The sequence below is a fragment of the Polypterus senegalus genome, chromosome 13 (genome assembly GCF_016835505.1).
Source record: "Polypterus senegalus isolate Bchr_013 chromosome 13, ASM1683550v1, whole genome shotgun sequence".
NCBI classification, from domain to species: Eukaryota; Metazoa; Chordata; class Cladistia; order Polypteriformes; family Polypteridae; genus Polypterus; species Polypterus senegalus.
The window spans coordinates 143,871,235-143,887,806 of record NC_053166.1 but is presented as its reverse complement, the minus strand read 5'-3'; the positions used below and the strand labels follow the sequence as shown (position 1 = coordinate 143,887,806).

The 16,572-nt window shown below is 40.4% G+C and overlaps 1 protein-coding gene across 1 annotated transcript in view; it reads right to left on the bottom strand.

Moving 5' to 3' along the window:
* grin2aa (glutamate receptor, ionotropic, N-methyl D-aspartate 2A, a) overlaps positions 1-16,572 on the bottom strand; it is a 351,755-nt gene that overhangs the window by 15,478 nt on the left and 319,705 nt on the right. Inside the window, 1 exon segment of the mRNA XM_039774586.1 lies at positions 8,259-8,446. Within this exon segment, the coding sequence (XP_039630520.1) occupies positions 8,259-8,446 (188 nt within the window).

Genomic DNA, 16,572 nt, shown 5'->3' with positions numbered 1-16,572 from the left:
ATAACAGTGCACCATATAGCTCCACATCCACTCCCTGAATAGTGACTGGGTGTCCAGCCTCTTTAATGCAGCAAATGTCAAAAAACTACTGCACCACCATGCTGAAATTTACTTATGATTATTTTTGATTGTTTTTCAATTTTAGAACTTCATTGTTTTTTAATTTTTAGATAATTTGTTAACATAATATTCAGTATATTGTAATATTAAAGATAATACATGTCGATCATCTGAATTTTAAAACAAACCATGCCTTAGAATTTGTATGTTGGCATCAACAATTTATACAAATATGAACTGAATACAGAATTGCATTCATCCATGTTTGTCTCTCATTTAATGCAGCTATGGTTCATGGTACATTGAGAGTTAAGACAGAGAATGTTCAAGGTTTTTTTTTTGCTTTCGCTTTTGAAGTCTTTGGGTCAAGTTCACTTGTAAATTTGACGCAATTCCAAATGAATTATTGTCAAGAACTGTTGAACTTGTAACTCACATACCGTTATTAAGTTTCATTTGGGGCACAGGAATACAACAGTAATCAGTTGCTGCCCAGTGTACGTAGTGAATTAACCATAATTTCTCATTTGAATGTAATTCACCCTTGACATTAAGTGATGCGAGAAGCTGAATGTTACAGCCTTGAAAATAGATATCTGAGCAAAATTAAAAAAAAAAAAAAACTTACACAGTATGTTAGCAAAATATTATTTGGCTGAGAACAGTACAAGTAGAATTTGATTGCTCTGAATTACTGCAGGTGTGAAATGCAATAAAAAGCTGTGACGGTGGGCAAATTAATCTGTGTGGGCCTTCAGGCTGCAACTGAATTCTCATCCTTAACGAGAAAATAGGGAGGACTGGCTCAGCCCCTTTACTTTAATAAAGCCTGGTCATGATTACTTTCAGCTTTCATTCTCTTTTCATTTTCTAAGTTGTTCTTCATCCTAAAAGTCTTGTTCTTTACTAGGACAAAAATAATGCTTGTAATATTTTAGAATCATTGGCCATTAAAAGGGATATATATTAACTAAATTGGAACTCCACAAAATCTTAAATCACATCTGTTCCACATGTAACCATTGTAGCAGAGTTTCAGGTTGGGATGAAAATTGCCACTAACAGGTGTGGTGTATGGCCGGCCGTTTATCCCGGCCAATACCCCCAAGCCGCCAGGTGGAGCCCTCCCTGCAGTATGGAGGTTCCCCGAAGACCAGCAGGGCATCATGGACATTGCAGTTTTTACACGCAGCCCTGCTGGATGCCATGGGGGCCACTGCAGGGGGGAACAACGAGTATTTACCATACGCCCCGGAAGTACATCCAAGTCACATGGACAAGGGGAATGAGGTGCTTCCGGGGTGAAGAAAAGGACTTTCTACCTGACCCGGAAGTGATACAAGATCACATGGACTGGGGATTGGGAACACTTCCGGGTCAGGGAATATGAAAGGATTATGGGAGCTCCCAGATGGCGAGCTGAGCTGGGTGGAAGGGTGACAACGCGTCTGGGAGTGGAGGATTGTGTATTATTGTAGTTAATTGTGATTTGTATGAGTATAGTGGAGGAGAGGGTGCTTTGTGCACTGTGGAAGATTAATAAAGTCAAAGTTTGGACTTTTACCTGGTGTCTGGAGACGTGGACAGGGGTTCAAGGGAGCGATAGCGCCCCCTATCTGTCACACAGGGGGCTTCTGTGCTCAATACAAGGGACTCTTGCTATGCATCATGGTACTCTGGGGATGACCTGGCATTTTGTAGTTTGTGTCAGGACTTCAGTGTCCACAAATCCCTGTGTCTGGTAGGAGGATGACGACAGGAGTTCCAGACAGTAATCCTGATTACAGCAAGATGACACTGTAGATGCTCCCTGACTGTGGCCTAAATGTTCCTGATGGCCATGGAACCAGCAGAAGGGACTGAAAGAAAGGAATGTGTATTGCTGTTTCTATTGTAAGAAGTGGACTGACCACCCAGTCAGTTAGACAAGCATGTATCCATATCCCTTGAAAAGCCAAGAGAAGCACTAGAGCTTGTGTTTTCTTCTGCTTATTTTACATTCTGTCTCCCCTTGCCTTATTACCGATCACTCAAGTTAAAACACCATTTTTATATACTTTGGCCACCTTGCATTCATTCTGGGTGCCCTACTATCAAACAGACTCAATTTAGACATGTTTAAAAAAAAAAGTCATACATTTATCCATCCATTATCAAACCTGCTATAGCCTAACTACAGGGTCACGGGGGGTCTTCTGGAGCCAATCCCAGCCAACATAGAGTGCAAGGCAGGAAACAAACCCCGGGCAGGGCGCACACACACACACACAATTTAGGATTGTCAATGCACCTAACCTGCATGTCTTTGGACCATGGGAGTAAACCGGAGCACCTGATTGAATCCCATGCAGGCACGGGGAGAACATACAAACTCCACGCAGGGAGGACCCGGGAAGCGATCCCAGGTCTCCTTACTGAGAGGCAGCAGCGCTACCCAATGCACCACCATGCCGCCATCATACATTTATGAATTAGTTAATTAGGAAGGGGTTTAAAAATTCATACATCTATGAATCAGTTAATTAGAATGAGCTTTAAAATTCATACATTTATGATTTTTTTTAATTAGAAAAGGGGTTTGAAACTTGTAACATTTTTGAATGAGTTAATTACATCAGGGGTTTTCAAGTTCAGTCCTGGGTACCCCCGTGGCTGCAGGTTTTCGTCCCAACCACTTTCTTCTTTTAATTTGGATCTCCCATTAATTAAGCAAGCTGTTATTTCTCAGTTTTTGTGTCATCATCTTAGGTCAGTCGAGAAGTTATTGGACATTGCTAAATAAAGCAGGAATGTACTCTATGTGTATTAGACACAAATTGTTTTAAAATGGTGCTTATTTTGAATGTCCAGATGATATAAGTAATTATTTTCTATTAAGTACACAAGTGGATAACGCATAGGTAGGTAGCTTATGACCTTCTACTGTTCAGTGTCATTTGCACCTGTGCCTGCTCTGATCTTTGTTAATGATCAGTATCTGGATACAACCAACACAGCAAATTCACCATAAAAAGTGAATGAAAAAGAAAATAACAAAACAGAGTTAAACATTTAAAGCTTTAGCAAATAAAATCTTAATTTCTCTCATCTCTCATTTTTTTGAAACGAGAAAGGCCAAGTAGATCCACCCAGACTTCCCTGTCTTTAGATTCGTTCTCTTCCTGGCAATTCCCAGCATTCCTAAGCCAGTCGCAAACTTTTATTCCTCCAGCATGTTCTGAGTTTGCCACAGGATCTCCATCTACTTGTGAGATATGCCCAGAGCAGTTCTAGGGGTAGCCACAATGGGGGTCATTCTTACGACATGCTGTGGTATAGCAGGTCCACAGCTCACTGAGTAAAGGCCATTTTTAAATAAATAATCGACGCGCTCGCGGCTTAGCAAGGAGTCGTTGGGCCATAATGAGCCGTGGGGCGATCCGTAGGATGTGGGCGTTTCTCACCGAGTGCACAGGTGAGGAACTGCCCACATTCGTGATTGTCCCATGGCTAATGCTGCAGCTGCTGTGGCCCGCGTCATTTTAAAAAGCTCGAGGCGGCTGAGATTGGGGGATTGAAAAAAGAATGAGAGAGAGTAGAGAGAAGGAAATGGAGGTTGGAAGCAGGAAGGAGAGAAAGAACGCGAGCAAATCAGTGCAGTAGGAAGGAGGCGAGCAAACGCTCGCAGGCAGCTGAAGGCTGAAGGTGTTTGGCCAACACCTGGGAGAAGTGGTTGTGGTCACGCCCGCAGAAGTTTGTGGCAGGGCGGGAGTGACCGGGAAGGTGCAGGACTCTCCGCAGTCGGTAGCGGGAGTCGGGACTTGGGATGCAGTGTCCCGAATGTGAGCGCCTTGGCCATTATGGGATTCCCAAGTCACTGTCAGGTGGGAGCCGACCGGAGCCAAGGATCGGGAAGGCAACTGGCAGTAGTAGGAAGATGGTCAGCTGCAGAGTGAGCGTCTCCCTTGTTGCGTGGCCCTGATGGGTGAAGCTAGTGGGACGCTAGTTTTAAACGAAGGCACCGGGTTTGTTATTTGTTTTTAAAGACAGCTTCCTGATCGTTTTAAACCTAGTTGTTTTTAAGAAGACTTTTTCTAATGGTTTTGAATCTCCACATTTTCATCTTAAAGTATTTATTTATTGAATGAACTGCACTATTTATTGGAGCACTTTTGTTTTGATGGACAATTTTAAATAAAAGCCCTATTCACTTTTTGCACCACCCCTTGCTCAATTGTTTGCCTCCATTGACTAGCTCATCGGTGACATTACCGACGGTGGTGGGTTCAAGGGTTCCCAAAATCAGATGGGAGTGTGGAGCCAGAACCCACATCGTCACACATGCCCAAGCTACCTCAACTGATTTCTCTTGATCCTACTCTGAGGCTCTCCCGAATCTCTCAGCTTCTCATCCTGTCACAGAATGTCTGCCCTGCCACTCTGTAATTAAGCCTCATTTCTGCAGCTTGTACTCCCGATCGAATTCTTTCAGTCGTTACTTGTTGACAGGACTGTAGTTCGATCGGTAAACCAAGAGTTTTGACTTTAGACTCAGCTCCTGCTTCCCCAAGACAGACCAGTATAGTGTCAGGTCCTGGTTGATGTTGACTAGGCAGAAATGAATCTATCAACTTGTATTCTTCTCTAGAGTTAGAAATTTGGTGTTAGCCTGATGTTTCATTATACAGTTTAATTTTGTTTATAATAAAAAGTGTTCACTATAAACCACAAATTCTTAAACATTTGTACTTCAAATATTTTAGTCCCCAGGAGCTGATCTTTAGCCCCTTACCAAACCAGCACTCTGGAGCACATGTTTCAGTTTCAGGTACAAATGGAGATTACCCCATGTGTCCCTTAACCCTTTGTAGAAGACTGTCGCAAAATCTCTTCAAACTGCTTCCGGCCTGAATGCAGCTGAGATGGTGTATGTATCCTGCCAATGCCAGCTGATGCATATTCGATACCAAGGATCGTATTGGAAGCACTGGTCATGCGATCTAGCAGTCGTGGTGGAAACCACATCCGCCTACTGGAAGTGAAGTGTTGGCATGGCCGTGCACGTGGATTTTGGCTACTAAATTTGAGAAACTGTCCAAATTTGAGGCAAGTTGTGGTAAGATAAAAATACGTACCAGCTTATTGTTTGCTTGTGTGCTATATTCAAACTAACAATCTCCACTTAATTTCAACAGAGTGTAACTGCAGACCACAGTACCTATGTGGTCAGTCATGTAACGCCCCGACATCATGAAAGGCCCTCAACGTCAGTCACGTAACACCCATCGCATTAGACCAGGGGTCCTCAATCATGGTCCTGGATGGCCGCAGTGGCTGCAGGTTTTTGCTCCAACCTAATTGCTTAATAAGAAGCCCTTATTGTTCAAGTAACACTTCTGCTTCACTTTTGTTGTCTCACTCGTTAAGATTTTGAACCCTTATTGCTTATTTTAGTCTCAAACAGCTGTATTCTCGGTTTTTAATTGCTCCTAATTAGCAATAACATGCAAACAACAAAAGAGACCAGCATTTCTCCATTTAGCTTGTTACCATCTACACCCGTGTGTATTTATCATGACTATACGTTTTAATTAAATGGAAGGAAAGTGAAAAGAAAAAAGTGAAGGACTGAGAATTACTCATCCATTTTAGCCTTCAAATCATTTGGATGATCTCCTTAGAAAGGGGAAGAATATCTAGGATACGAGAATTACCTGACATAGCAGAGTTAAAGCACTAACAAGCCATGAAATTAAATTATCGACAAAAATTGCTCTCTAATTAAGCAACCGGGTTAGAACAAAAACCTGCAGCCACTGCGGCCCTCCAGGACTGTGATTGAGGAGCCCTGCATTAGACTATGGTTAACATTAGGGCCCCATTACACTGTGGTTAAGATTAGGGTCGTAAGAGAGTATCTAACTCAAAGGGTGTTTTGTGACTGACGCTGTGGGCATTACGTGACCTACGTCATAGGTATTGCAGGCTACAGCTACACCCTTAATTTACCATCTGCGTGACAGAAAAAACACACATAATTTCTTTTTTATATAATTGTAAATAAATTTAAGCAACAAAGGGTAAATCTTGTCTGACATATTAATGTATCTTTTGAGATAACAGCATCTGTTAAAACGGTATAGAAATACAACCCCAATTTAAAATAAGTTGTGGACAGTATGGAAAATGCTAATAGAAACAAAAAGAACTGATTTGCAATTTCACTGAAGAAAACTACAACTCATTATTTTATGTTTTGCCTTGTAAATTTACTTATTTTTTTAATATATACTACAAAATGTAGACTGCAGCCTACTCCAATAACGTTGTGACACTCAAGTGTTTGCCACTATGTCATATATCCATTTCATTTAAAAACTTTACTTTTAGGCACTAAAAACACAAGTTGGTTAGCTTAGCCAGCATTCTTTTCCCCAGTAGAATCTGTTATGCATGTCTTCAGTTGTGCAGTTGCATGGGGTCTACATTGACATATTTTTTGCTTCATTAAGAGCCACACATTCTCAATCAAAGAAAGCTCAGGACCACAGGGAGGCCACCCTCATACCCACACTCTCTGCTTAAGCAGCCATGCACTTGTACCCCGGGCAGAATGCAGTTTGATGTTCTCCTACTGTAAAATTCAGGAACGTCCCTGGAAAAGGCAGTATCTGGACGGCAGCATACTGTTGCTCCAGAATGTGTTCCTGTATTTCTGCATTAATGGTGCCCCTCATACAATTGCATGTTTCCCATGCCTTGGACACTGACATGCCACAATACTATGACAGACACTGGCTTTTGGACCTGACACTGATAAAAGCTTGGATGGTCCCTTTCCCCTTTCTAGAGAAGTGATGGTTGTTTTTTCATAAAAATCTTTTTGAAATGTCCATTTGTTGGAACATAAAACACAATTCCATTGTGCAGATTTCCATTTCAGATGAGACCAAGCCCAGATGATCCTTTGTACATTGTTGATGTGCGGATTCTGCTTTGTATAGCAAAACCTTAACTTGCATCTGTGGATGCAGTGGTGAATGGTGCTGACCGACAAAAAATGTTTTTAAGATAGTGATGGGGAATGGGAATTGGGGATCACACACATTCAGAAATGGTTCTGGGCCTCACCCTTTATGCTTTGTCATTTGCCTGGATTCCCTAAGTCTGTTTATTATATTGTGCACTATAAAGATTGAAATTGAAAGTTCCTCTATCAAAAAAAAATCATCACATGCAGTATTTATGCATCTACTACTTGCTTGCTATAGACTGCCATATGCATTCACTTTTCTATTAAAACCTCCGAGAAATAGACTAAAGTTATCTATTCATTAGCAGTAATAAAGTTTTAGAGGTGTCCACAAATATCTACTGAATATCTATTACACATTTATTAGAGACTGCTATGTGTTCAGGATGTCTATACAAACATTAAGGGTAGATAGATAGATAGATAGATAGATAGATAGATAGATAGATAGATAGATAGATAGATAGATAGGCACTATATAATAAATAGATAGATATGAAATACACTATATAATAGATAGATAGATAGATAGATAGATAGATAGATAGATAGATAGATAGATCTGAAAGGCACTATATAATAGATAGATAGATAGATAGGTTGATAGATCGATAGATGTGAAAAGCACTATATAATAGATAGATAGATAGATAGATAGATAGATAGATACTGAAAGGCACTATATATGATCGATAGGTAGATAGATAGATGTGAAAGGCACTATATAATAGATAGATAGATAGATAGATAGATAGATAGATAGATAGATAGATAGATAGATAGATAGATAGATACTGAAAGGCACTATATATGATTGATAGGTAGATAGATAGATACTGCAAGGCACTATATACTGTATGATAGATAGATAGATGTGAAAGATACTAATAGATAGATAGATAGATAGATAGATAGTTAGGCCCAATTATAGTAAGCATATTTTTGGTGATTAAGAACAACATCACATTTCTTATGAAGAGCAGTAAAGTGCAAAGCTTCATTAGCAGTGTGTGGGCTGCAGATAAGAGAGTCATCTCTGCTCCTGGAATCGCTTGGCTTCTGCATGCCTGAATGTGCCTTGGGCACTGACTCAGTGAATCATGTTCTGATGATAATTAAGAGATTCTCCTACATCCAGTGGTAAACTACCAAACTTTTAGTTTTTAAAAAGCCAGCTATAGCATACCATCGCCAACAAGGCCCAGCAAAGCCAGATCCACTTGCCGTTTCCAGGAAGAACCCTTCTGCAGTGCTATCCCATAGCCTGTCGTGGCAAATATGTAGCCGCTGCCAATGGTGACCAGCTTACAGCCCTCGTCTCTCCCTGCCATGTAATTTAAAACTGCAGCATCATATATGAAAGCATCCAGCTTCCTGCAAGGAAAGAAATATAGCTTGTTAAAATCATCCTGGCATGCTGGAACAATAAACCATCATTTCCAATATGAGAGATTAAGCTGTTGGGGAAAGTCTAATAAATCATTCATTTGAAATACCCAACAAAAATGTAACAAACAATGAGTGTTGTGTACTTTTCGGATTGTTTGTGTTGCAAATGGATGAAGTATTTATAGTGACAAGCTAATTTACTGTTCTAATGAATGAAAAGACATGGAGTGAAAGACAAGAAAGATCAAAATTATTGGGATCACATCTAAATCCAGGTTGCAAAAATAATATTCACATCTATTGTGAATTTGCACATGTCAGCCTACAACATCTTACAATAAAGAGAAGTGAAAGAAAGAAGTTAAAATGTCATGCAACCACCCAATAATTTTAGAAAAGTGCACATGTTAGAGTGGACCCACCCACACACCGAAACTCTCCTGAGATGCACCATTCAGTTGTTCAAATCAGTACATGAATTTATTTTTCCTTTTCTATTTCCAGTGCTTTCTGCAGAAGCTTAATCAGCAGCTATTGCTAACCTTTTTACCCATCTATCTGGTTTCTCTCCTTCTTAAGCAGTCCTTGAGTGCCTTCCCCAGAAACCCTCAGTGAAACGGGCAACTCATTTTATTGTAACATTGCACTTTATATTAAATGCAAAATTGGAGTTTCTACAAAGATTTATAAGCACTAGTTATGTATTGTAGCTAACTATTGAACATTTGGGTAAATAAACACAACTATCAAGTTAAATTTAGAATTTTATAATAGCCAATGGATTAAAAGTTTAACAATTGTAATGGCATTGTTTTCTGGAGCTTACTGCGCTCAATACCGTACTGCATCTAATTTCAGTGCACTATATAGAAATAATGGGAACCAAATATTGCTGAAGGCAAAAGTCTAGAGATTGAACAATTTATGTCATTTAGTACAGGGGCCGCCAACTCCAGTCCTGGTGGATCACCGTGGCTGCAGGTTTTCATTCTAACCCTTTTCTTAATTAGTGACCTATTTTTGCTGCTAATTAACTTCTTTTGAATTCATTTTTATTGACTTGCACTTGAAGACTCAGACCCCTTAATTGTTTCTTTGTGTTTAATTAGCAGCCGGACAATAATGAGATACAAAATGAGCCAAAACAACTGGGGCCTCATGTATAATGGCGTGCGTAGAACTCGCACTATAACATGGCGTAAGCACAAATGCCGAAATGTGCTTCTGCACAGAAAAATCTAGATGCAGGAATCTGCGCGCACTCCAACTTCCACGTTCTTCTGCTACATAAATCCCGGTCAGCGTGAAAAGTAACGCTCGTGCATGCGCTTTCTGTAACGCCCCAACTCCTCCCAGAATTACGCCTCTTTGAATATGCAAATCAATATAAATCGCCCTTAAGTTCAGCCTTCTGTGAAAAGACAATGGGAAAAGCACGGGGGAAAACATAAGAATTTCAGCGAATACCAAGTGGAGGCAAAGGAAAAACATACTATTTGTTCAAATAAACCATGGTATAATCAACAAAAGGAAGTTGATCGAGTGACATAGCGTGTTGGAGAAACTTGAAAGCTCACATTATCAAAGTCGCGCAGTGCCAGAAATAAAAAAGAAGTCGTATATCAAAGTCGCCGTGAAAAGCCGAGTTGTAGCCCACTGTCTGAGTGTCATATGAAAGCTTATTAGGGTACAGAGAAAAAAGGCACACAGTGGGGAAAAAGCACGAAATGTCAACTTCAATCTCGAAATTTCCACTTTAATCACGTAGTTTATTTTGTCATTAAAGTAGAACATCATAAACTTCATCTTAAAATCGTTTAATTAACCAGTTTCTCAAATCGCATCGTAATTACAGTAGCACGTTAAATGCTTTGTTTTGTATGTGATCTTTTATGTGCTCTATGTGTGTGAATCACTACTTATACCAGCTGTCTACCTCTGACAGGACACAGAATCCATTACATTCATGATATTACAGCTCTCTGAATAACTAAAATACTGAGATGTATACGTGATGTCATTTTCATGATGATAGGAGTTAAAGCACGTTATTAAACATGGGTTTGACGGCGCAGTGATTGTGTGCGACCTTTGATGAAATCATTTATTGCAGCAGTACTCAGGGGCGGATCTAGGCTTGTGGTGACCCTGGGCAGAGAAAGAATCGGTGGCTCCTTCGCCCTCCAATGTCAATATGGTATCTTATGCACGGCAGATGGCCACGTCCGTTGCGGACACTGCATAGCTGCCTCGTGCTCTTGACACAAGCATTTAACTTTTGCCGAAATTAGTTGCTGCGTTTTTAGCTGTGTTGTTGTTTTCTCTTTCTGTTTTATATTCAATATATATTGGCGTAGCCGCCACTGCAGTCCTTGCTTTTCTTTCTTCAAATACCCAATCACCACACAATCAGCTCTGTAATAGACGTTAAGCCATCTGTAAGCTTAGAGAACCGATTCTTCAAAACGTTTAAGGAACATTGAAATATCTTCGTAGTACGTGTTTAATTATTCTATCTTTCATGCCAATCCCAGTGAAGAATATAGATTATTTAAATGAAGTTAAAGTTTTATCTGTATAATATAATAAACATATTTTGCTACATTTCATCTTAAAAATGATATCGTCATCATATGTAAATACGCGCTTTATAAAGTGGCTCAGGTTGTGCGATATTATAACTGTAGTGCAAGTTTACAGTGGGGTGATTGTACTCATAAGTACTAACAGTTCTACAAGGAGCAATTGATTGAGTGCATTTAAAGTTCTTGGGATGAAACTGTTTCTGAACTGTGAGGTCCGTACAGGAAAGGTTTTGAAATGTTTTGCCGTGGCTGAGACAGTGTGTGCTTGAAGTTGTATCCTGATAATTCTCTTTCTGATCAGCTGCTGCTGTGATTCACACTCAGATAAAGTGATATAAATACTCTGAGTGGTGCAGTGAGAGTAATATGAAAAAAAATGATCCGCTATGGCAGCTCCTAACGGGAGGAGCTGAAAGAAGAAGAAGAAGAGGAAGGTGCAGTGAAAGTAACAACGCTAAAGCAGTTATGGTATTTGGAATACTATGGCTGTTCCCTGGACCATTATATTGTTACAAGTTAATTACAATCAGATGCATTACACTAATAAACAATATGAGGTTAGTTTCAGTGTATTTATAAAGCCGTCAGGAAAATAAGGAGTAACCACACAGGAACAGTAGCACTGCTTTGACGCTGGGTGCCGCCAGTCTGCAAAACCGAGCGGAGAACTTGCGTACGACAAGGCATGAGGTACCGTGGAAAAGTGCGTGGCTTTACGCCAAGTGTAGGTTTTATACATCGCGATTTGAAAGTGGAAAAGTTCTTACGCAAAATTTCTGTGCGTACGCACCGTTTATACATGAGGCCCCTGGTGTTTACTATACAATATCTGAAAAAAAATGAATGTTGATCTGCTTGGGTCCACAAAACATTTTACCTGCTCGCTTAGAAAGGAGAAAATCAACAATTTGTATGCTATTACACAATAAGAGCAGCAACCAGCCATGGAATTTAAGAACAGATTTAAATAACAAGAATCTGCGCCTAATTAAGCAAGTGATTGGAGTGAAATTGGTTGGAGTTTGAGGCCCTAACTTAGCTGGTCTTCTGTTGGCTCACTCACTTCACATTTCATTTCTGTTTGGGTGCAATTTTTTTTTTTTTTTTTTATTTTATTAATTTTATTACAATCAATACATAGCAATCACATGTTTACAAAAAAAATGGGTGCAATTTAAGGAAGAAAATGAAGCAATTCAGAGGAACGGTGAAAAAATTCAGGGAACAAATCTTAAAAAAACAATTGAATTAAAATGAATTCACAAGAAGTTAATTAGCAGCACAAACAGGGTACTCATTTAGAAAAGGGTTAGAATGAAAACCTACAGCCACGGTGTTCCTCCAGGACCGGACTTAGCGACCCCTGATTTAGTATATAATCAGAGTAGAAGAACAACCTGTGAAATAGCAGCATAATCTCAGAATCGTAACTGTCTTCTTCTTTTGGCTGCTCCCATCAGGGGTTGCCACAGCAGATCATATTCTTTCTGTCCTCTTCAACTTGTTCTGTTACACCCATCACCTGCATGTCCTCTCTCACCACATCCATAAACCTTCGCTTAGGCCTTCCTCTTTTACTCTTCCATGGCAGCTCTATCCTTAGCATCCTTCTCCCTCTAATGTACTCATTTCTAATCCTGTTCATCCTCGTCACCCCCAATGCAAAATTAAGCGTCTTTAACTCTGCTACCTCCAGCTCTGTCTCCTGCTTTCTGGTCAGTGCCACCGTCTCCAACCCATATAACATAGCTGGTCTCACTACCGTCCTATAGACCTTCCCTGTCACTCTTGCTGATATCCATCTGTCACAAATTACTCCTAACGCTCTTCTCCATCCATTCCACTCTCTTCTTCACTTCTCTTCCACAATCCTCATTACTCTGTACTGTTGATCCCAAGTATTTAAACTCATCCACCTTTGCCAACTGTACTCCCTGCATCCTCACCATTCCACTGACCTCCCTCTCATTTACACACATGTATTCTGTCTTGTTCCTACTGACCTTCATTCCTCTCCTCTCTAGAGCATATCTCCACCTCTTCAGGGTCTCCTCAACCTGCTCCCTATTCTCGTTACAGATCACAATGTCATCAGCAAACATCCCATTCCACAGGGATTCCTGTCTAATCTCATCTGTCAACCTGCGCGTCACCATTGCAAATAAGAAAGTGCTCAGAGCCGATCCCTGATGTAATCCCACCTCCACCTTGAATGCATCTGTCACTCCGCAGACCTCACCACGGTCACACTTACCTCGTATATATCCTGTACAACTCTTACGTACTTCTCTGCCACTCCCGATTTCCTCATACAATACCACAGCTCCTCTCGAGGCACCCTGTTATATGCTTTCTCCAGGTCCACTAAGACGCAATGCAACTCCTTCTGGCCTTCTCTAAATTTCTCCATCAACATCCTCAGAGCAAACATTGCATCTCTGGTGCTCTTTCTTGGCATGAAACCATACTGCTGCTCACTAATAATCTTCTCATTTCTTAACCTAGCTTCAACTACTCTTTTCTATAACTTCATGCTGTGGTTCATCAATTTTATTCATCTGTAGTTACTGCAGTCCTGCACATCCCCCTTATTCTTAAATATCAGCACCAGTACACTTCTTCTCCACTCCTCATGGCATCCTCTTACTTTCCAAGACTCCATTAAATAATCTGGTTAAAAACTCCACTGCCATGTCTCCTAAACACCTCCATGCTTCCACAGGTATGTCATCTGGACCAATCGCCTTTCCATTTTTCATCCTCTTCATAGCTGTCCTTACTTCCTCCTTGCTAATCCATTCCACTTCCTGATTCACTATCTCCACATCATCCAACCTCTTCTCTCTCTCGTTCTCTTCATTCATAAGCCTCTCAAAGTACTCTTTCCATCTGCTCAACACACTCTCCTCACTTTTGAGTATGTTTCTATCTTTATCCTTTATCATCCTAACCTGCTGCACATCTTTCCCAGCTCGGTCCCTCTTTGTAGTCCACTGGTCCTTTTCTTGCTCCTTAGTGTCCAGCCCTCATATAACTCATCATACGCCTTTTCTTTAGTCTTCGTCACCTCTCTCTTCACCTTGCGCCTTATCTCTTTGTACTCTTGTCTACTTTCTGCATTTTTCTAACAATCCCACTTCTTCTTTGCCATCCTCTTCCTCTGAACACTCTTCTTCTGTATTTCCTCATTCCACCACCAGGTTTCCTTTTCTTCCTTCCTCTTTCCAGATGTCACCCTTATTACATCTGCTGTAGTTTCCCAGCTGTCTAGTAACTCTTCACTGCCACCCAGTGCCTGTCTCACCTCCTCCCTAAACTCAACCTTGCAGTCTTCCTTTTTCAACTTGCACCATTTGATCCTTGGCTCTGCCCTCACTCTCTTGCTCTTCTTGATCTCCAACGTCATCCTACAGACCACCATCCTATGCTGCTTAACTACACTTTCCCCTGCCACCACTTTGCAGTCTTCAATCTCCTTCAGATCGACTCTTCTGCATAGGATGTAATCTACCTGTGTGCATCTTCCTTCAATCTTGTACGTAACCAGAATTGTAACTGTAATAAACAATTTCAACTTTAAACAGTTGTATTAATGTGCCTCACATGTTGTTGATCCTAAACTACATAAAATCAGGCTTTGTAATATACAATAATAATTATTCATGGCATAGGAGAGCGATGATTTGTTGCATGGCTGGACATAGAAGTCAGAATTTTCCTCTACTTTGTACTACCATTTCAGTGAATACAGCTTTAAAAACTTTACACTTAGTCAACTGAATAATCTTTTTTTTATATACAGTATTTGACTACAGCAATTTCATAGTTTACAGTTCAGTGTTTTAACTACTAGTTGTAGAAGTGTGTCTGTTTACAAGAGGTCATCTTGTGCAGAATTTAAACCCAGGATCTCTTGCACCCTAAACATAAAACAAACCAACTTTAATCTTGTTAACTGGACGGCTAAACTGTTACACCCTCAATAAGTCTAATGGCACCTCAAACCCACTTAGCACTAAAAAAACTAAAAACAAAAAAGCAGGCATGAGTAAAGTACAGAGCAATGTGATTATTCTTACATGGCACTAACAACACATGACAAATTCCCTCAAGCATATGTGTGCAGCTGCTGCTGCTGAGCTACTGGGGACATCACAATGGATTTATGCTTGACTACATGATGGGAGCAAAAGTAATTTTTGCTGGGTTTTAGGGACTAAGCTTTATATTTTTATTTTTTTGCATTCATCTTTTTAACTGGCATCTGCATAAAACCATGGAGCAAATGCCTACCAGTGAATCTACGCAGGGTATATGATCTCTATTTCAGCCCACACTATGATTCTAATATATACAATATTTTTGATGGCTAATACAGTATGTCTAAACGACACATCCGCTTTAGTGTGTTATAAATAGTAAGGCACATGGGGAGAACTCAATAATTTGGAGGGGTGTCCACATACTTTTGGCCACATCATGTATAATCCAAGAATGATCTTCACCCTGACTGCAGGAGATCCCTTTTTTAACTCCAGAACAGGGCAACAAATCTGTGCCTACTGATTTTGTCATTTTAAATGGCAGGCACTGTGATATTTCATATGTGTTATCATCCTTTGGACAGCCATGCTAGGCAGAGAAAAATACGAGTGGCAAATTTCAACAAAGCAGTCAGACAGGCCAGGTCAGTAGTCAAAAAGGAATCATGGCTACTGGTGCCAAAGACGACAAACAGAACAGAACATCTTTTATGAGAAAAGTTCAGAAGCAGAAGATGAAAGTTTAAAAACAAAGGAAATTGCTCAAGAAGCATTCTCTTTAAGACAGAAACTGTACCTAAACAAGAGTCCATGCAAAAATGCAAGAATATTTAAGTATGATTCCATGACAAGGCTGGCACAGTGGTAGCACTGCTGCCTCGCAATAAGGAGACCTGAGTTTGCTTCCCGGGTCTTCCCTGCGTGGCGTTTGCATGTTCTCCCCATGTGGGTTTCCTCCCTCAATCCAAAGACATGCAGGTTAGGTGCATTGCTGATCCTAAATTGTCCCTGGTGTGTGTGTATGCCCTGCGGTGGGATGGTTTGTTTGTTTCCTGCCTTACACCCTGTGTTGGCTGGGATTGGCTCCTGCAGACCCCTGTGACCCTGTAGTTAGGATATAGCGGGTTGGATAATGGATGGATGGATGGATGAATGACAAGGCCTCGTTAGAAGCATAAGTAAAAGATGACAACATAACTGGTTATACTTTATAAAAAAATCTGAAAATAAACAAAACCAAAAGGCAGGTTTGATTAATCCTTGAAAAGATATAGTTACCCACAAATCATGTATAGAGGTGTATCAGAAATTTGATGAAAAAAGTTGAAAGAATGCGATGAATGCATCGAGGAGAAATAGTTTTTTTCAACATAAATATGATCCCACCTATCTATTCTATCTATACAGTATATATTGTGGCCAACAGGGAGGGCTCCAGCTCCCCAAACACCCGACACAACCACACAGACACAAGTTCTCCAAA